This window comes from Dipodomys spectabilis, unplaced genomic scaffold (genome assembly GCF_019054845.1).
Source record: "Dipodomys spectabilis isolate Male_0828 unplaced genomic scaffold, ASM1905484v1 ptg000175l, whole genome shotgun sequence".
Classification (NCBI taxonomy): domain Eukaryota; kingdom Metazoa; phylum Chordata; class Mammalia; order Rodentia; family Heteromyidae; genus Dipodomys; species Dipodomys spectabilis.
The window spans coordinates 14,896,674-14,918,048 of NW_024870852.1; the positions used below are offsets into that span (position 1 = coordinate 14,896,674).

The following is a 21,375-nucleotide window of genomic DNA, read 5'->3' on the forward strand; positions in this document are numbered from 1 at the left end:
CTCAGTGGTAGCGTGCTTGCCTTGCATGCTTGAGGCCCTGGGATTTGATTCCTCAGCACCACATAAGCAAAAAGAAAAAAGCCAGAAGTGACTCTGCTCAAGTGGTAGAGCGCTAGCCTTGAGCTGAAGAGCTGAGGGACAGCGCCCAGGCCCAGAGTTCAGGTCCCATGACCGGACCAAAAAAAAAAAAAGCCAGAAGTGTCACTGTGGCTCAAGTGGTAGAGAAAAAGAAAAAAAGAAAAAAAACAAGCAAACAAAAAAAAACCCATGTATTTCTTACTCAGCCTTTGTAGTTGTTACTGAGCCTAAAAAATTAAGTTATGTGTATTTATCTTTTCAGTCAGATTCAAGTTATTTTTAAGCTGTTGGAATGTTTTTGTATCTTGAATTTTTATCCAACAAGCTAGTCATCCTTGTTTATCTTTCTGACGTCTAGGTTATCAGCATAATAACATATTCCTAAATTAAAATTTTGGTAGTGGGGTCAGGAACATATAGCTCAGGGTTTACCTAGTATACATAGAGCCCTAGATTTGATCCCCAGCATTGAAAACAAATTTTTTTGGCAGGGCTTTGGGCATACTGCTAGGTACATTTTTCCAAAATAATCTGAGTGTGTTAGTCTATTGTCTAATGTATTCTCTCTCTTTCCTCATATTTTGGCCAGTTATAAATCCAGCCACTCTACTATCATATGGCTAAACATGTCTCCACCTTGTCTGTAAGGATTTTTGGTATCTGACCAAAAGATAACCCTGTGCCAGAGAAGGCAGTTTAGTAGTATAGTTCAAGTTTTCAACTCCACCATTTATAAACCAAGGGTGGGCCAAATTGCTTAAATTTATTTAGCTTTGGTTTCCTTATGTATAAAATGAGGATAGCTTACTCTCTTATGCAAGGCTGTTTTGATGGTTATATGGCATTTATGGAAGTGCTTTGTAGACTGCAAAGAACCTGGTATGGTTGCCAAGTCTCTGCTTAGTAACCTCATTAATGAAGGAATGAAGTTTCTTAGGCATGACTTGATCTTTTTAAGCAGGTTAGTTCTCAGTGATAGTACTTCTCTTCTAGAAGGGGCTACTGACCATCTTCTTAGTTGTGTATCCTACAGTTTATTTCGAGTTTACTGAAACTTTCTAGGTTTTACAACTGGAATATAGTTTTCCAAATCAGGGAATTTCTCCTTTTTTATATCACCACATCCATTTTTTTTTTTTTTTTGGTCGGTCATGGGGGCTGAACTCTGAGTCTATCACCGAGCCAACTTCCCAACCCACCATATCCATTCTTTTTTTTTTGTCGGTCCTGGGGCTTGAACTCTGGGCTTGGGCGCTGTCCCTCAGCTCTTCAGCTCAAGGCGAGCGCTGTACTGCTTGAGCCACAGTGCCATTTCCAGTTTTCTGGTGGTTTATTGGAGACAGGAGTCTCACAGTCTTTCCTGCCCAGGCTGGTTTTGAACCATGATCCTCAGATCTTAGCCTCCTGAGTAGCTAGGATTACAGGTGTGAGCCACCAGTGCCCGACCATATCCATTCTTTATGAGTCTAAACTGTAGTTCTATACTCTCCTAAGAAATTTCTCATAAACCTTAGTATATAATTCTAGTGAGTAAGGAGAGTGAAGCTGGTTTAGTGCATTTCAGTGCCTTGTTCAACTCTTACCCAACTTCTGTCCTCTTATGTGTATTCTAGTTATGCTTCTTTTTTTTTTTTTGTCAGTTGTGGGCATGAATTCTGGGCCTGGGCGCTGTCCCTCAGCTCTTCAGCTCAAGGCTAGTGCTCTACCATTTGAGCCACAGCACCACTTCTGGCCTTTTCTGCTTATGTGGTGCTAAGGAATCGAACCCAGGGCCTCATGCATGCAAGGCAAGCATTCTACCACTGAGCCACCTTCCCAGGCCCTAGCTATGCTTCTTAACTGTCATTTTCTTTGGTTGAGAAAATAGTTGTAAAACAATAGCTGAAGAATTCATCTTTCTTTTGCCATTTGTTCCTGCTGTATAAGCTAGAGATGGAATATGTTTGTATTTATGTACTTGGATTTCCTAAGTGACACACATTCCCATATGTAAATCACGTTGATAAAAAAAATCTAAAACTTTCTATTTTTGCACCTCCTATATCTATAGAAATTTGAAATAACTTTCACAGAGTAGAATGTCTAAAGAACAAAATGTCTAAAAGCCAAAAGCAAGCATAGACTTGATATTTAGAAATAAACTATTTTCTTCTAAAATTCTTTTCTTGGGAAATGTTACACAAATATATCTGATACATGAAAAGTATGTTCTTTAGATAAATGTATATGTTGAGATGAGTATACTGTCGGTTTAGGGATTTTTTTTTTTTTTTTTTTTTTTTTGGGTCCGGTCATGGGGCCTGAACTCTGGGCCTGAGCGCTGTCCCTCAGCTCTTCAGCTCAAGGCTAGCGCTCTACCACTTGAGCCACAGCACCACTTCCGGCTTTTTTCTTTTTGCTTATGTGGTGCTGAGGAATCGAACCCAGGGCCTCAGGCATGCAAGGCAAGCACTCTACCACTGAGCCACCTTCCCAGCCCGGTTTAGGGATTTTTGTTAATAAAACATGTTAGATTTTAAATTAGTCAAGTGATTTACAGATAGGGATCTGAAATAATTCCATTGGATGTTTTCTTTGGTTTAGGTAAAATGGACTATGGAAGTAATTTGCTATGGATTGACCCTTCCATTGGATGGAGAAACTGTAAAATACTGTGTTGATGTGTATACAGATTGGATTATGGCTTTAGTGTTGCCTAAAGATTCTATTCCATTGCCAATTATTAAAGAGCCTAATCAATATGTTCAAAGTATATTGAAACACCTGCAAAATCTTTTTGTACCAAGGTAAGTTATACATATGTACCTGTCCTATAATGAGTATGATAAAATATTTATAAGTGTTGCTTTAAATAAGATATAGAAGCTAATTTGTTAATCCTTTAATTGATAATTATTTTTAATGAGTTAAAGTGTGTTAATGTGAATGAGGTTTATATAGTGTTTAATACATGAAAAACCCCTCATAAACTTTTTTTTTTTGGGTTGGGTCTAGAACTCATCATTTAACCCTTGCTTAGTTTTTTTGCTCGTAGCTGGCATTCTACCACTTGAACCATGCCTCCAATCTGGCTTTTTTTGTTGGTCTTGGGGCTTGAACTCTGGGCTTGGACGCTGTCCCTGCACTCTTCAGCTCAAGGCGAGTGTTCTATCATTTGAGCCACAGCGCCACTTCCGGTTTTCTAGTGGTTTATTGGGGTTAAGAGTCTCATGGACTTCCTGCCCAGGCTGGCTTTGAACGGTGGTTCTCAGATCTCAGCCTCCTGTGTAGCTTAGGATTGTAGGCATGAGCCACTGGTGCCTGGCCAGTCTGGATTAAAAAAAAAAAATTATTGTCATTATAAAGGTGACGTACAGGGTGTTACAGTTACAAAAGTAAGGTACTTTGGCATTTCATTGGTTAATTGGAGATGGAGTCTCATGGACTCCAGCCTGCCTAGACTGGCTTTTTTTTTTTTTTTGGCGGTTGTGGGGCTTGAACTCTGGGCCTGGGCGCTGTCCCTCAGCTCTTCAGCTCAAGGCGAGTGCTCTACCACTTGAGCTACAGCGCCACTTCCGGTTTTCTGGTGGTTTATTGGAGATAGGAGTCTCACGGTCTCTCCTGCCCGGGCTGGCTTTGAACCGCGATCCTCAGATCTCAGCCTCCTGAGTAGCTAGGATTACAGGTGTGAGCCACCAGCGCCCGGCCTGGCTTTGAACTACAATCCTCTAGGCTTCAGCCTCCTGAGTAGGATATAGGTGTGGGCCACCAGCACCCAGCCTGTACATGACATTTTAAAGGCTTTTAACTTTACTTCTAAGATCTGGTAGCTGTTAGATGTTAATGTATGGTGACATTTTTCCTTTCTGCCCTAAGAAACATACTTCACATATTATAATTTTTCTTTCTACCTGATCTAAAGACAATAAATTCTTCTTCCTTAAAATGAATATTTCTTCGATGCATCATTGGCTAATGATTATATTCCTAGCTGCTTGGGAGGCTAAGATTGGGAGGACTGTGGTTCAAGGCATACATCTGAGATCCTTTCTCAAAAATAGTTGTCATCCCAAATATGTAACACTGAGATGGGGAGTATTACAGCTCCAGGTCAACCCAAGCAGAAAACTTTCCTGAGACTACCTATCAATAGAAAGAAGTTGGGAATGGTGACTTGTGCCTATTATCCCAGCCATGGCAGAAGTCTAAAGTAGGGATTGTGGTTTGGATGTATTCATGGACAGGAAGCAAGGTCATATCTCAAACCCAGGGCAATAAAGGCTAGCAAGCACAAGGCCGTAGGCTCAAATCCCATCAAAATAAGAATCTTTGCTAGGAAACCAAAGGCATGGAAATAAGCAAAGTTCACATTATAATGAGCAAGTTTATGATAGGCCAAAAAATAACTCTTCAAAGCTTGTTGGTTCCCCTCCCCCATTTTCTGAGCTAAAGTCTACTTACATATAATGTAGGCTATCTTCTTAAATTTTTTCCTGAAGATATAAGATATAAGATTTCCTGAAGATATATAAATTCTTCAGGAATTTCTATATCCTAAGGCTAAGGACAAAGCTATTTGCTTGCCTTTGTGAGGTTGTTGACTGTTAGTTTCAGGGGATACATGCGCTTGTACACACAGACATATATCCTTTTAATAAATGCCTTAAAAATTTTGGGAAATATAGAAAAGAATGGAGCCAAAAGCTTTAATTCCCTGCTTATTCATGAGGATCTGTTTTCAGATGTCTTACTTTTAGGAGGGGCAGTGAGGCTTGTCTCCTTTTGGAAAAGTTCTGGTTAGACTAAGCTTTTGATCTATCAGATGATAAACTGAATTCCTCAAAAGTCAACTCCCTAAATCTTAGATTTCTAAATTGAGAAGGAAATTTGTTTTGGAAATCTGAATTAAAAAAAGAGACATCAAGCCAGCTGCCAGTGGCTCACACCTGTAATCCTACCTACTCAGGAGGCTGAGATCTGAGGATCGTAGTTCAAAGCTAGCCCAGGCAGGAAAATGTGAAACATTTTTGTCAATCGTGGGACTTGAACTCTGGGACTGGGCACTGTCCCTTAGCTCTTCAGCTCAAGGCTAGCGCTCTACCACTTGAGCCACAGTGCCATTTCCGGTTTTCTGGTGGTTTATTGTTTTTTTTTTTTTTGGTCCGGTCATGAGGCCTGAACTCTGGGCCTGGGTGCTGTCCCTCAGCTCTTCAGCTCAAGGCTAGCGCTCTAACACTTGAGCCTCAGCACCACTTCGGGCTTTTTTTTCTTTTTCCTTTTGTGGTGCTGAGGAATTGAACCCAGGGCCTCATGCATGCAAGGCAAGCGCTCTACCACTGAGCCACCTTCCCAGCCCCTCTGGTGGTTTATTGGAGATAAGAGTCTCATGGATTTTCCTGCCTGGGCTGGCTTTGAACCACGATCCTCAGATCTCAGCCTCTTGAGTAGCTAGGATTACAGGGGTGAACCACTGGTGCCCGACAGAGTTGTTATTTGTTTTGTTTTTTGTTTTGTTTTTGGTAGGTCCTGGGCCTTGAACTCTGGGCCTAGGCACTGTCCCTCAGCTCTTTAGCTCAAGGCAAGCACTCTACCACTTGAGCCACAGCACCATTTCTGGTTTTTTCTGTTTATGTGGTGCTGGGGAGTTGAACCCAGGGCCTCATGCATGTGAGGCAAGCACTCTACCACTGAGCCACCTTACCAGCCTCCCCCCCCCCCCCCCCCCCCCCCCCCCCCCCCCGTGAAGCTTTTATCTCAAATAAACCACTGGAAAACCAGAAGTGGCACTGTGGCTCAAGTGGTAGAGTGCTTGCCTTGAGGTGAAGAGCTGAGGGACAGCACCCAGGCCCAGAGTTCAAGCCCCATGTCTGACCAAAAAAAAAAGATGTCAGCTGAGCACTGATGGCTCATACCTATAATCTTGGCTACTCAGGAGGCTGAGCTTTGAGGATTATGGTTTGAAGTTAGCTCAGGCAGAAAAGCCCATGAGACTCTTATCTCCCATTAAATAGCAAAAAGGCAGAAGTAGAAATGTGGCTGAAGCAGTAGAGCACTGGCTTTGAGCAAAAAAGCCCAGGGAGAATGCCTAGAACCTAAGTTCAAACCCCAGGATCGGCACACTGACACACAAAAAAGGAAACATTTCTATTATGAACTCTGGTCTATAGGATCAGGTATAAACTACCTTCTTTGCAGAGTACCAGCTGTAATTGGCCTCTAACTGACTAGCTGTTGCTAAACTCTGTGTGGCCTTGCCCTTTAGTCAGACTTGTAAACTAAATTTTCCTGGGAAGCCTCTTAAAGATAGTTCGTTTCTTAGTCTACCCTTTTTTTTTTTTTTCCTTCCTTCTCTACATTACCTGTCTGGCTTACCTTAAGTTCTGTCTTTCTGTCTTGTAATAAGTCTTACCTGGCCACAAAGACCACAGTGGCCATATTGTCTTTGAGACAATATTTTTCCCTAGTTTGTTGTTTGTCCTTTAAAATATGTTTCTTTTTGTTATCTTACCACCCTGAGCTACTTGGAGACTTCCATAATTTTTTGTGCAGTACAGCTGTTATCTGAATTACATGTTTGTTTCTTCTATTTATTGATTTCAAGTGGAAATAACAGCAGGAAATGGTTGGCAGTAATTAGCAAATTGTTTGCAGGTAAGCAGGCTTTTCTAAAATTGTATAGCTTAAATCTTTGTCATCCCATTTAGGAGACTAGTTTTTAGAATTTTCTTCATTAATGAGTAATATTGTCACTGTATCTTTGTACCTCTACCATCCCCAATGCCATTCATTTATATTACTGAAAAAATGTAATGGCATTTGAGTTAATGAGGCATTTGTTTCTACTTTTCTCTCAGGAATCATGGTTACATTATGGTAGTTAGCTATGTTTGTTGGTTTGTTTTTGGCAGTACAGGGGCTTGAATTCAGGGTCTCATGCTCGCAGGTCTTGCTTATCACTGAGCTGTCCTTAGCTTGTTTCCTCAAAAAGTGTGTGTTCATGAAGTTTAGTGAATTCTGAAAGCGCACTAGACTGAGTTTTATATTTTCTTAGTTAATAGACAGATTGGTTGAATACTATTAGTGTTAAATATTGCTAGTTATAATTCTATCTCCCAACATGAGAAGTCTCAAGTTTTTGCTTCAGATAATTCACAAAATTGTCATCTAAGTTCTCTTAGTTTTTTTTTTTAATATATAAACTGGTTCTCAATAGAGGAAACTATATTTACCATTTTGCTAAATTAAGTAGGAGTGGATCTAACTATTCTTTTACCTGTCAGTTTGACTTTTTTTCGTAATTAAAGAGTGAGCTATCTTTTAAAATTGCTTAGATTTAATTTTCAAATATACTGTACTTTAAGAAACATAATGTTCTTCTAAAGCATTGGACAACGTTTTGTAAATATTTTCAGCTCTCAGGCCATATGGTTTTGCAGCTATTCAACTGTGTTGGTGTTGCCAGGAAGCAGGCACAGACTACATAAATACAGCAGCATGGCTGTCTTCCAGTAGAACTTAGCCTACAAAAACAGATGATGGACCAGATTTGACCTGTTAGTCATAATTCATTGGACACTATTTAAAAGAAGTTTTTCTGAAGACCCAGGGCCTTGGACATGCTAGGCAAGCTACTTTTGAGAATAGAGGAGGGAAGGAAAGTCTCTTTTGTTTTGACCTTTTGTTTTTATGTAAAGGTAACATAACTTGAGAAACTTGGATATTACTCTTTTGCTCAGGCCTTTTGAGGGAGACTATAGTACAGGGGAGCATTTGTTTCTTTTGCTGCTACTGGTTCCTGAAAATAGTGGATTAGCCTTCATTACCATTGGAGCCATTGCTGTTATTGCTAGCTTGGAACTCTTAACAGCCTTGGGGCCGCTGGTAGTATTTTTATTTCATATTCTGGGCTTCCTCTTCTGTGGCTTGATAAAGTTTAGGGGGGGGTGTTAGTAATTGCTTCCTTCTCCCTCCTTCCTCCTCCTCCCTCCTCTCTCTTCCTCTTTCTTCTTTCTTCCTCCCTCTCTTTTCCTCCCTCCCTTCTCCCTCTCATCTTCCTTTCTCCTTTTTTTTTTTTGCCAGTCCTGGGGCTTGAACTCAGGTGCTGGACACTGTACCTGAGCTGCTTTTGCTCAAGGCTAGCACTCTACCACTTGAGCCACAGCACCACTTCTGGCTTTTTCTGTTTATATGGTACTGAGGAATCTAACCAAGGGCTTCAGGCATGCTACGCAAGCAAGGACTTTACCACTAAGCCACCTACCACCTCCCACTCCCCACCCCCACCCCCTTTTAACTTGATTTAGTGATCTTTTGCTTATGTGGTACTGAGGAATTAGAAGAGCCTCATGCATGCTAGGCAAGCATTTTACCACTAAGCCGTAATCCCAGACCAATGGAAATTCTTTTTTTTTTTTTCTGCTCCTGGGGCTTGAACTCAGAGCCTGGGTGCCTGAGCTTATTTGGGTCAAAGCTGGCCCTCTGTCATGTGAGCCACTGCCACCCTGCTAACCAGAGTAACAGATTATAGCTTCATGGCATTACATGAGCTGGATTCACCTTCTGCTGAGTGTGCAATACTTCTCTACTCTGGGGGGCTCTTCATTTTTCCAAGATGTTTGTCTCATTTGGTTTTAGGTTTATTTTCTTGTTGTTGTTGTTTTTTGGTGATGCATGGAATTAATCTATGGCCTTAGGCATCTTAAGCAAGTGCTTTATAGTAGAATTATATCCTCAGCCTTAAGTCTGACTTCTTTATGGAAAATTTCTGATGTCCTTTGATTGTAACTCCAGGCTGTGTCTAGTCTTGTGGGTCATGGCCTAGAATGTAGGAACCTCTTTTGTAAGGTGGGAATTTTAGGGACACAACCTTCATTTTCTGGAATTTCTCAAAGATACTATGAGAGTCAGTGCTCTCAATATTTGCTTCAAAGTTTATTTTAGTTTAGTATATTGTTTTGGGTTTCACAAAGAGATCTAGAAACCAGCCTACTTACCGTTTACTAATGCAGTGGATCTCCTCCTCTTCTCAAAATTCTCAGGTGGTCTACCTTAGGAAGTAGAGCTTGGACCTCTGTCTTTCGCTTTACCCTTTGCATGTGTATATGCATGTGTGCCTATCCTGGGCTTGAACTTAAGACCTGGACGTTGTCCCTGAACTTTGCTTAAGGCTAGTGCTCTACCTCTTTGAGCTATGGGCCACTACTGTGACTGCATGTTAAAATAAATTATGTGTGTATGTGTGTGTATATAATGGTCTTTCTATTTCTATGTAAGCAGTAGGAATGGCTGTGACTACTCACTCACTTAGAAAGTCCAAAGGTGAAATTTATGTAATAGAAATTCCTCTGCCTGTCAGAAGTGAAGTTCTCACAGAAGCAGTAGTGGAGATGCCAGGAGTGTTGAGGAGAATAATGGAGAAGTAGGTTTTTTTTTTTTTTTTGTCGGTTGGGGGTCTTGAACTCTGGGCCTGGACATTTTCCCTTGGCTCTTCAGCTCTATCACTTGAGCCACAGCACCACTTCCAGTTTTCTTGTGGTTAATTGCAGATAAGAGTCTCATGACTTTCTTGCCCAGGCTGGCTTTGAACCTTAATCATCAGATCTCAGCCTCCTGAGTAGCTAGGATTACAGGTGTGAACCACCGGCGCCTGGCTAGAAGAAGTAGTTTTAAACTGAAGAGGGTATTCCCAGCCCTGTCTGCTGATGCTGTGTTAGAGTGCTGTTAGAAGGTTGCCTTTCCTTCAGTTGTTGCTATCACTTCCTGGATTGTCAATGATATCTGCCTCTCTTCTTCAGACAGGAACAGGGCTCCAGTCAGATCCGACTGTGCTTACAGGTCCTGAGAGCTATTCAGAAACTGGCCCGAGAGTCATCTATCATGGCCCGTGAGACCTGGGAAGTCTTGCTCTTATTTCTTCTGCAGATTAATGACATTCTTCTGGCACCCCCAACTGTTCAAGGTTTGCTTGTTTTTTTTTTTCTCATGTATTTCTGAGCTTTAAATGCAGTTCACATTTAAACTCAATGAGTGTCAGACTCATTGGGGATTTAAATTTTGTCAAGGCAGTTGTCAAATCAAGGTTGTGGCTCATGAATATGGCTTATTTTCCCTTCAGGAATAATTTTGCCAATGTAGGGAAAGATACGGTGAATTATACATGGTTGATGAGGATAGAAACAGTAGCTGTTTAGTGTATTAGAATAGAGCCCATATGGAAACAACACAAATTAAAGCCTGCAGGTAGTATTCCTGATAGTAGTTAACAAAGTGAATTATGAAAATTTGATAGTGACATAAGATTGTTCACCAAGTGAAATCTCTAGAATCTTAAGGTGTTAATTTGGAAGTATGGTAATAAGCTATCAGTAGGGAGCCATTAAAAACCTCCATATTTATGAAACTTCACAGTGTATACCAGTAGCCCTGCTTTGTATGTTACAGCACAGTGTACACAAACTAAATTTGTATTCTAGCTCCAGGTTCCTTGATTGCTTATTCATCTGTGTACTTTCTATAGATTTATATAAATGTGTTATGTTGTCACCCAGGTATAATGTCCAGGGAAATAGCTAGGAAGAATCCTGGGGTTTTCATTTTTGTTTTTGTTTTTGTGCTGGTACTAATGCTTGAACTAAGTCTTATGCTCTAGCTTGGTTCTCATTCAAGGCTGGCACTCTACCACTGGAGCCACACCTCCACTTTCTAGAAAGAATCTTGGATGTTTTGTAGAGGAAGGAAACCCGGGAAAGGAATTTCCTGTCTGGTGGAGATGATAGGGCACAAGTGATTGATTCATCATCTCTCAGCACTCATTCCTTTTGCTAGTGTGATATATCTGAGAAGTGCAAGACATCAGTTCATCCCCTTCTTGGGCTCTTTCTTGTTGGAACTTTGTTTCTGTTCATTTGCTATGTGCACCTTGATTTTTTTTTTTTTTGGTCCGATCGTGGGCCTGAACTCTGGGCCTGGGTGCTGTCCCTCAGCTCTTCAGCTCAAGGCCAGCGCTCTACCACTTGAGCCACAGTGCCACTTCCGGCTTTTTTCCTTTTTGCTTATGTGGTGCTGAGGAATCGAACCCAGGGCCTCATGCATGCAAGACAAGCGCTCTATCACTGAGCCACCTTCCCAGCCCAGCACCTTGATTATTTTTCCATCTAATCCTAACTGTGCTTTCTTAAGCTATGTTGAGTAAACTCCACTGCAATTGCAGTACTCAAAACAGAGGAACACCTGTTTCTGGGTTTAGATTCTGTCCTACCTAGCAACTTCTCTTTCTCTTTCTCCCGTGATGGGTAGCTTCAGACATTGGAATGGAGAGACCTGGATATTTGTTCCGATTTCTTTAATTTGCTGCATAAATAAGAATAAGATGAGTTTTCTTCAAATGAGTATAATTAACTATTGGCAATACATATTATAAATACTCATCTGCAGAAATAATGTGAGGATGATATGAAGTCAAGTGTATGAACTTCTTGGCATAAAAACTGACTTCTAGTATGCATTCATTGTAGACACTCATTCTGTCCTTTATCCTCTGGAGGCTTGTGTTCTCTTCACAGGAAGAAAAAGATCTTCAGAAAAACTATCAAGGCAGCTTGAAATTTCTAAAGTTAACTTGCTGTAATTTTATCTGTAATTTTCCTCAAGAATTGCTTCTTGTTAAAGATTCTGAAAGTCAATACATAATATTGTAATTATTTAATTTTTGGCCCATTTTCCCAAATCAGTAAATTAAAGCTTCTACTTTAAAAGTAAGTATGCCAAAGGTATTTTTTTCCCTCATTGATTAGGTGGCATTGCTGAGAATCTAGCAGAGAAATTGATTGGTGTCCTCTTTGAGGTGTGGTTACTGGCTTGTACTCGGTGCTTTCCAACACCTCCTTATTGGAAGACAGCTAAAGAGATGGTGGCTAACTGGAGGCACCACCCAGCAGTGGTAGAGCAGTGGAGCAAGGTCATCTGTGCACTCACATCCAGGTAGGTCATCCCTTCATCCCTCTGACCTTTGGCATTTCTTCCCTGATTGCATATCCTTCTGGAATTCATGGAATACACTGTAAAAAGCCTAGTTACTATGCTACTTTAGATACAGAATCAAGCCACTCACAAAATAAACAATTTGGGGCTGGGAAGGTGGTAGAGTGCTTGCCTTGCATGCATGAGGCCCTGGATTCGATTCCTCAGCACCACATAAGCAAAAAGAAAAAAGCTGGAAGTGGTGTTGTGGCTCAAGTGGTAGAGCGCTAGCCTTGAGCTGAAGAGCTGAGGGGCAGCGCCCAGGCCCAGAGTTCAGGCCCCACGACCGGACCCCCCGCCAAAAAAAAAAAAAAACCCAATTTGGTTGGGCACTAGTGGCTCATGCCCCCAATTTGGTTGGGCACTAGTGGCTCATGCCTGTAATCCTAGCTACTCAGGAGGCTGAGATCTGAGGATTGTGGTTTGAAGCCAGCCTGTGCAAGAAAGTTTGTGAGACCCTTACCTCTTATTAACCACCAAAAAAGTTGGAAGTGGCACTGTATCTCAAGTGGTAGAGAGCTAGCCTTGAATAAAAAAAGCAAAGGGGCGCCGGGCGCTGGTGGCTCACGCCTGTAATCCTAGCTACTCAGGAGACTGAGATCTGAGGATCGCGGTTCAAAGCCAGCCCGGGCAGGAGAGACCGTGAGACTCCTATCTCCAATAAACCACCAGAAAACCGGAAGTGGCGCTGTAGCTCAAGTGGTAGAGCGCTCGCCTTGAGCTGAAGAGCTGAGGGACAGCGCCCAGGCCCAGAGTTCAAGCCCCACGACCGACAAAAAAAAAAAAAAAGCAAAGGGGCAGCTCTGAGTTCATGCCCCGGGACTGGGGGGTTGAGGGAGGGGGAAGGAATAGGATGAAGAGGATGAGAAAAATGAAATCCTACTATGTATATTTATATGTAGTTCTATAGAAGTGGGAACAATTTACATTATCATCAAAGTAGATAGTCTTGGTTTTTGTTTTTGTTTTTGTCTATCATGGGGCTTGAACTCTGGGCCTGAGCGCTGTCCCTCAGCTCTTCAGCTCAAGGCTAGAGCTCTACCACTTGAACTACAGCGCCACTTCCGGTTTTTCTGGTGGTTTATTGGAGATAAGAGTTTCACAGACTTTCCTGCCCGGGCTGGCTTTGAACCTCGATCCTCAGATCTCAGCCTCCTGAGTAGCAAGGATTACACGTGTGAGCCACTGGCTAGTAGATAGTTTTTATAATAATCAATTTATCATCTGACCACTTACGTATAATATCAGTATTCTATGAGTAAACTTGTTTTTCATCTCAGCCATACACTGGCTAGTAGATAGTTTTTATAATAATCAATTTATCGTCTGACCACTTACATATAATATCAGTATTCTATGAGTAAATTTGTTTTTCATCTCAGCCATATAATTTATAAGATATTACTCTAAAGGATAAGGATTCTTTAAAAAGTATAAGTACATCACCATTGTCCTGTCTTTAAAAATCGACTGTTCTAGATGCTCATTGGTGACTCATACCTGTAATCCTTAGCTATTCAGGAGGCTGAGATCTGAAGATTGCAGTTTGAAGTTAATCTGGACAGGAAAGTCTGTGAGACTCTTCTCTCCAGTAAACTACTAAGAAAAAGCCAGAAGTGGTGCTCAAGTGGTAGAGCGCTAGCCTTGAGCAAAAGAGGCTCAGGGGCAATGCCCAAGCCTGGCAAATGTTCAAACCCCAGGACTGGCAAACTACAACAATGATAATAAAACACTGTTCTTTAATATTAGCCTGTGATTATATTCCTAAATCTCATTTTTTTCTTGTTACATGGTTAACTTGATTCTGTGGGGTAGTAAAGCCAAGCTCAGACATTGAATTTAGTTGACATGTTTCATCATTCTGTTTTAAACTTTTTAGGTTCTCATTCTTGTTTTATTTCTTTGCATTTTTTGTTATTTTTTAGAAATGGTGTAGGGTTATTAAGTGCTTCATATTCTGGATTTTTCCAGTTGCGTTAATATCAATTTGTTTCCTGTTCCCTATGTTTTTTTGTAAATTAGTAGACATAAAGACATGATGTAATTCAGATTTGATTGGAGACCAGAAAAAGGCATCAGGAAGAAATACTTTGTAGGTGTTATTTAAGAAGATAGACTGGTCTTCCTCTGAGTTTGTAAAATGGTTATTTTGCAACGATGGATACTTAAATATGGGTGAACTTTGTGTGCACGTGCACACCCCTATATGCCAGCATTGGGCTTAAACTGAGGGCCTGGGCACTGTCCCTTAGGTTTTTTGCTCAAAGCTAGCACTTTACTGCTTGATCCACAATTCTACTTACAATTTTTTTGATGGTTAATTAAAGAGTCTCACAGACTTTCTTGGGGCAGTGGCTAACTTTGAATTGTGATCCTGTGATCTCAGCCTTCTGAGTAGCTACAATTCGGTTGTGAGCCACTGGAGCCTGGAAATACTGGTGACCTTTATTAATTTGTGTGTGTGCATGTGTATGCTGGTACTAAAGCTTGAATTTGGGGTCTTTCAGTCTTGCTTAGTTTTTTCCACCGAAGGCTGTTGCTCTACCACTTGAGCCATACCTCTACTTCTGGCTATTAGATTGTTATTATCAGATTTGTCTGACTGGGTTGGCTTCAAGCTTTGATCCTCAGATTTTAGTCTCTTGAATAGCTAGAGTTATAAGCATGTACTATTGGCATGTAAATTTATTATAAATAAATTATGAAGCTGGGTGCTGGTGGCTCATACCTGTAATCCTAGCTACTCAGGAGGTTGAGATCTGAGGATCATGGTTCAAAGCCAGTCCAGGCAGAAAAGTCCCTATGAAACTCTTATCTCCAATTAACCACTCAAAAACCTAGACCCTGAGTTCAAGCTCCATGACCAACAACAACAACAAAAATTGTGAATAAATTATAACTATTGTATTGAAAGATTTATAGTAGGATGAATCTTTTCTTTTCTTTTTTTTTTTTGGAGGGGGTCCAGTCATGGGGCCTGTACTCTGGGCCTGGGCGCTGTCCCTCAGCTCTTCAGCTCAAGGCTAGCGCTCTACCACTTGAGCCACAGCGCCACTTCTGGCTTTTTTCTTTTTGCTTATGTGGTGCTGAGGAATCGAGCCCAGGGCCTCAGGCATGCAAGGCAAGCGCTCTACCACTGAGCCACCTTCCCAGCCTAGGATGAATCTTTTCAAAAGAACACACAGTTGTTTTATAACTGTAATAATGTGTCTATATTTTATAAAATAACTACATAATGGGCTGGGAATTTGGCTCAGTGGTAGAGTGCTTGCCTTGCATGCCCGAGGCCCTGGGTTCGATTCCTCAGCACCACATAAGCAAAAAGAAAAAAGCCGGAAGTGGCGCTGTGGCTCAAGTGGTAGAGCGCTAGCCTTGAGCTGAAGAGCTGAGGGACAGCGCCCAGGCCCAGAGTTCAGGCCCCACGACCGGACCCAAAAAAAAAAAAAAAACAACTACATAATTTATTTCCTAAAAAGCAATACTAATAATAAATTATTTAAGTAATCTGAATATTATAAATAAAAGTTTAAAAAGTATTTTGAAAACTGGCAATCATTTCAGTTTGTCAGTTTTGTAATGAAGGCTTTTATGTTTTGTTTTATTTCAGGTGTATATGTTTCATTTATTTCTCATAATAGTTTCAGTATATTTTTCATTTTTTAAGAAATGGATTTAGTGGTATTCATTCTTTTTTTCTAGATTGCTACGTTTTACATATGGTCCCTCATTTCCTACATTTAAAGTTCCTGATGAAGATGCCAGTCTGATCCCTCCAGAAATGGATAATGAATGTGTGGCACAGACATGGTTTCGATTTTTACATATGTTAAGGTAGTGTTCTTTTGTTATTTCTTGTGTCTTAGGGTAGGTGCTGTACCTCTCTACTTGCAGTTCAGAATGTGGATACTAAGCAGAACCTATCACACAGAGCTCAATTGGACAGCAGACACAGTTACAGCATGGGCCTCCTCCTCTTCATGTCAGCACAGTTTAGAGCCAGCAGCTGTCCTGGTTACTCTCTAGAACTTGTTCCCTGGTATAGGGGCAGCACTTTTGTATTGCCTGGTGTGGCAGCCTGGCTGGTGGTGTCTTTTGCAGGACTTGGTTACTTTCTGTGAGGGCTGGAGTTACTGTTCCACTGACCAGTGGAACTATTCAGTCTGGCTCTCCCATCCTCCTCCAGTAGTCTTATTTAAAATTTCATAGTCTCCTACAAGCACTTTTTTTTTCTCCCCTAGTCTTTGGGCTTGAACTCAGAGCTTGGGTGCTGTCTCTGAGCCTGTGTACTCTAGGTTAGCACTGTATCACTTGGTTTTTGAGTGGTTAATTGGAGATAAGAGTCTCATGGGGACTTTTCTGCCCACGCTAGACCTGAGTTCAAGCTCCACAACTTGACTACCCCCCCCATTCCCCCCCCCTCCCCCGCAAAAAAAAGAAAAAGCCTGCTTAAGCAAATGGTGGTTAATACTAAAATAAGAGGTTATTTTGTGTCAATAGGGAGTTCTCATTTACCTCTAAGAAGCAGTGAACTATCAACCAGTCCTCATGAGCCACTCATTCATCTCTCTCTTAGCTTTTTTTCTTCTATTGTACAGACATGTATCCTCTTTCTCAGGCAGCTCCCTATTAGGTCCTTGTTTCTCCTGTTTTGGAGAGGCACATGCTACTCCATGGTAATAGCCCAGTGGGATAAACAGCTATTGCCAGATAAATGTATACTGTGTTTCTTTAGTTCTGGCTCTTGTAGTTGCTGGGGCTGTCCTTTTGTTCAGATTCTAAAAAGAGGTAAATTGGGTTCATTTATTTTTATGTAGTAATGTTTAAATTTGTTGGCTTATATCAATATAGGGAGGGATTTCATTGTTACATCTCTAGTGTCAAATATATTTTGTTAATTAAACTACACTAGTTATAGGACTCTCATAGACATTGGATGAACTTTTTTTTTTTGGTTGAACTTGTGCCAGGCCTCCACTTCCAGTTTTCTTCAGGTTAATTAGAGATAAGAGCCCTTTGCATTTGTCTGCCCAGGCTAGTTCCAAACAAGATTCTCAGATTTTAGCCTCCTGAGTATCTAGGATTATAGGCATGAGTTACAGGTTTATGACTCTTAAAAAAAGTCAACCCTCTGTTCTTCCTTTGATTTCCATTTTGTGAATAGAATAAGTTCCTGTAAAAATATGCAGATGTTCTATAACGAAGTTTTCCTGTTGACTCTCTAGCCCATGAAATATAGAACAGTCTTCTGTCCAAATCAAATAGGCATTAAAAGCCTATTCTTGAATTGGATTGCATGTATTTTCTCGGTATAGACATTTTTTAATGTAATGAACTCTTCTTTCCTTTTTGATAGTAATCCTGTGGATTTGAGTAACCCAGCCATCATAAGCTCTACTCCCAAATTTCAGGAACAGTTCTTGAATGTGAGTGGAATACCACAAGAATTGAACCAGTATCCCTGCCTTAAACATCTGCCTCAAATATTTTTTCGTGCCATGCGTGGAATCAGCTGTCTGGTGGATGCATTTTTAGGTGAATTTTGTATATATTTTAACATTTGAAGAGCTATGTTTAGATAACTTTAGAGTCTAATGTTAGAGGCTATTATGGAAACTCAAAGGAAAAGACAGACAGATTGGATGACAAATAACAAAACTAGGAAAAGTTATTTTCAACAAGTTTAATAACTAGAGGGTTGTTTCAAATATATATATATAGCTACTACAGGTCTGTTTTATAGTAGATCAAACAATAATGCTAACAAAAAGGATAATAACCTACTAGATAAGTAAGCAAGTAATACACAGAAAATGATTTGTAAAACAGAAATGTTTTTATTCTTCATAGTTATCCAAGAAAATACAGTTTAAAATGCACTAGGGGCCATTCTCATGTATATTATTAGGAAGCAAATCATACCTTTTGTGAAGCAGTGTATTAAGCTGGTTTTTAGTTTGAATATATGAAAGTTCATAACTTTCAACTTGTTAAAAAACCAGTAATACTAAGTTTAATTTAGAAAGGGTGAGGGTCGGGTCAGTTGTGAGGCTTGAACTTGTGGCCTAGGTACTGTCCCTGAGCTTTTTTGCTCAAGGCTAGTACTCTCACTTTGAGCCACAGTGCCACTTCCCTATTTTCTAAAATGTTATGTGGACATGTTACTATATTACACAGTTAATGTACTAGTTTTAGTTAACTTTGGCTGTCATATTAACAACCCAAGTTTGTAAACTTGGTGGCTTACAAAACATAGTTTATTTTCATTTTCACACACATGGAATGAGAGCCAGCCAGCACAGGGCTGCTATACTTGGTATCAGAGAGCTGCCATCCCTTCTGGCTGCCATCCCTCTCTCTTTTGTGCACTCCCTGATGGGCCATGATGGTTTTATTTTATTTTATTTTAATTAATTATTTTTTTTGTTGGTCGTGAGGCTTGAACTCTGGGCCTGGGTGCTGTGCTGTCCCTGCACTCTTCAGCTCAAGGCAGGTGCTCTACTGCTTGAGCCACAGTGCCACTTCCAGTTTTCTAGTGGTTTATTGGAAATAAGAGTCTCACAGACTTTCCTGGCTGGGCTGGCTTTGAACCATGATTCTCAGATCTCAGCCTCCTGAGTAACTAGAATTATAAGCGTGAGCCACTGGCACCAGGCAATGATGATTTTATGACTTTTATAAAATGATTTTTATGACTGTCTTGTCCAGGAGTTTAGAAGGACGAGTGTTCTGTCCTGATTATCCTTTTTAGGAAATTTCTTGGGAGATCTACCTCATAGTCAGCCTAGTTGTGAATGGATAGGGCATGGCCACATCTAGCTATAAGGGATGTCCTTTATTCTTGACATTGCTGTTTAGCTAATTTGTGTTCTGTTACTCAGGGAGAATGGGTGAGTACTACTGGAAGGCAGCTGTCTCTCTAGTCTAAGTATTTTGTTTGCTGAAGAATTTCTAACCACATTATTTTGAACTGTGAGGAATAACTCTTCCTTTCTTTTTTTTCAAGGCATTTCTAGGCCCAGATCAGATAGTGCTCCCCCAACACCCGTAAATAGATTAAGTATGCCTCAAAGCACTGCAGTCAATACCACTCCCCCACATAACCGGAGGCACCGGGCTGTTACTGTGAATAAGGCCACCATGAAAACAAGCACAGTAAGAACTTTTACCATCATCATTATGTTTTATAAAAATGACATTTTAATCCACCTTACTTATTTAAAAGTCCTGTCATTTTCTCAAACTTTTCGTGGGTCTGTGTTCTTCTGATAGGTTAATACTGCTCATGCCTCGAAAGTCCAGCACCAGACTTCTTCCACCTCACCTCTGTCAAGTCCAAATCAGACTAGTTCAGAACCCCGGCCACTGCCTGCCCCTCGGAGACCAAAGGTTAACAGCATCTTGAATCTCTTTGGATCATGGTTATTTGATGCAGCGTTTGTTCACTGTAAACTTCATAATGGGATAAACAGAGACAGCAGCATGACTGGTAAATATTGCTCAAGACATACACTATCATTTTTTTCCTTTTCCTTTTTTTTTTTCTTTTTAATCTTTCCTACCTGCAAGATTAATAGGTATCTTGAAAAGCTCTGTTTCTGATCAAGCAGTCTCTTGTGCTTAACCCCTTCCAGCTGAAGTGACAGAAACTTTTGAAGTTTTACTGACTGTCCTTTTTTCTATATATTCTATGAAGTTTGGCCTTTTGTCTGGTTCTATTAGGCACACTTCAGGGTAGCCACTTTTGTTGAATCAAATTCCTTTTAGTAGGTGACCTGGAAGTTCCCTTCATGTCAGCCAGGATAATGTTATTTATCTTAAGAATTTAATATTTTGCCTGGAAATATACTGAGAAAAAAGTTCTCTTAGATTTTTGTCAGTCTTTCACTCATTAGTACATTTAAATATCAGAAGTTTTCTACTTCACAGTAGATTCTGACCTTTCAGGTTTTAGTCTAAAGATTTTTAGGGACACACTTTTAAAAGTACCATTTGCTCTGTGGCTTAATAAGACTAGTAGAGAATGAACAACCTAATATGATCTCTTCATTTACATTTTAGTGTCATAGTCACATTAAGTGAAAATAGGTTTGTTTTTGTCATCTTACCATTATACTTGAAAGTAGTGGCATAAAGTTCAGGATGGAAGGGTAGGATGGTGCTAAATGTTTTGAATATTTATAATAGGTCTTGCATAGTTGAATAATAATGGTGGCTGGCATTTATTGAGCTATTGCTATTATATGCCAGGTACCATTATTGTGCATTAATATTCATGAGTATATTGGTTGATAAGAAAGCACTTTACATTGAGCTTCAAAATAAATTGAGGTAAAAGATGTCTGTATTAGATTTTGCATCTCTAGGAGAACGTTAATTCTAGAAATAAAGCTAATGTAATATTCATAAGAGTCGCTGCAATCACAGTGATTACACATCACCTCAGAGTGAGGCTTGATGTCTAAATATTACGTCCATATAATTATTTTGGATCTTACAACTCTTTTAAATACTTTAAGGAAAGTTAGAAATGTATAGACGTCCAGGAATATAACGAGATTTTATGAGTGAGTTTAGGGGCTTAAGGATTCCTTTGCTTAGTTTATTTTGTTCAAATTTAGACACTTTTCTACCATTTCAAATAATATAATTTACAAGTGTGAAATCAGTGCTTACTTAAGACTAAGTAAATGTACTTAGGATGTTGAGTGAAAAAAATTTTAAAACCATTTTTGGGTTATATTTTCTTTACGTTCACGTACTGTTATATTTTGGGTTTTCTGAACCATGTTTGTTAATTTGTATGGTGTTCTTTAGAATGAGTCAGTTATATTTTTATTTTTGATTTTTGTTAAGATGTAATTCTACAGTGTAACTTTTGGGTATGAAGCTGTTGATACTGAAGTTCCTGAATCTAGCATGGCTTGGCCTATTGCTTTGATAGTGGGTTTGGTTAATGGGAACTTAGAGCTTTCCATCTCTAGGGTGTTTGTAACAGCTTTGCTCACCCTCTTGCACCAGAAGATAGAAACCAGAATTTAAGTCATATGTGAGTAACATCCTTTCACAACTGTCTTCCTGGTGTAGAAAGAACAGAAGCTCTTCATCCTCTTGTTATATTTAGAGATGCTTAAGGCTGTTACATCACCCAGGAGATTGAAGATGTACAAATAGTCACTGGGGTTATAGTATGCTTTTGGGTGCCAGTCTCCAGGTCTTGAGGGTTGTTGGGAGGATTGGAGATACTAACTTTTTAAAGTACTGGCTGCCATCAAGGAATTCTGCCTGTAGCTCACCTGTAAT

At 40.2% G+C, this 21,375-nt stretch overlaps 1 protein-coding gene across 2 annotated transcripts in view; it reads left to right on the forward strand.

The window, feature by feature from the left end:
• The window catches only part of Ralgapb (Ral GTPase activating protein non-catalytic subunit beta), a 94,211-nt gene that overhangs the window by 18,674 nt on the left and 54,162 nt on the right, over positions 1–21,375 (forward strand). For both annotated transcript variants that reach the window (XM_042694358.1, XM_042694359.1), the window contains exons 3-9: positions 2,662–2,864; positions 9,852–10,015; positions 11,850–12,036; positions 15,775–15,906; positions 17,429–17,607; positions 19,079–19,227; positions 19,345–19,561. In XM_042694358.1, the coding sequence (XP_042550292.1) occupies positions 2,662–2,864; positions 9,852–10,015; positions 11,850–12,036; positions 15,775–15,906; positions 17,429–17,607; positions 19,079–19,227; positions 19,345–19,561 (1,231 nt within the window). The remainder of the gene's footprint in view (positions 1–2,661; positions 2,865–9,851; positions 10,016–11,849; positions 12,037–15,774; positions 15,907–17,428; positions 17,608–19,078; positions 19,228–19,344; positions 19,562–21,375) is intronic.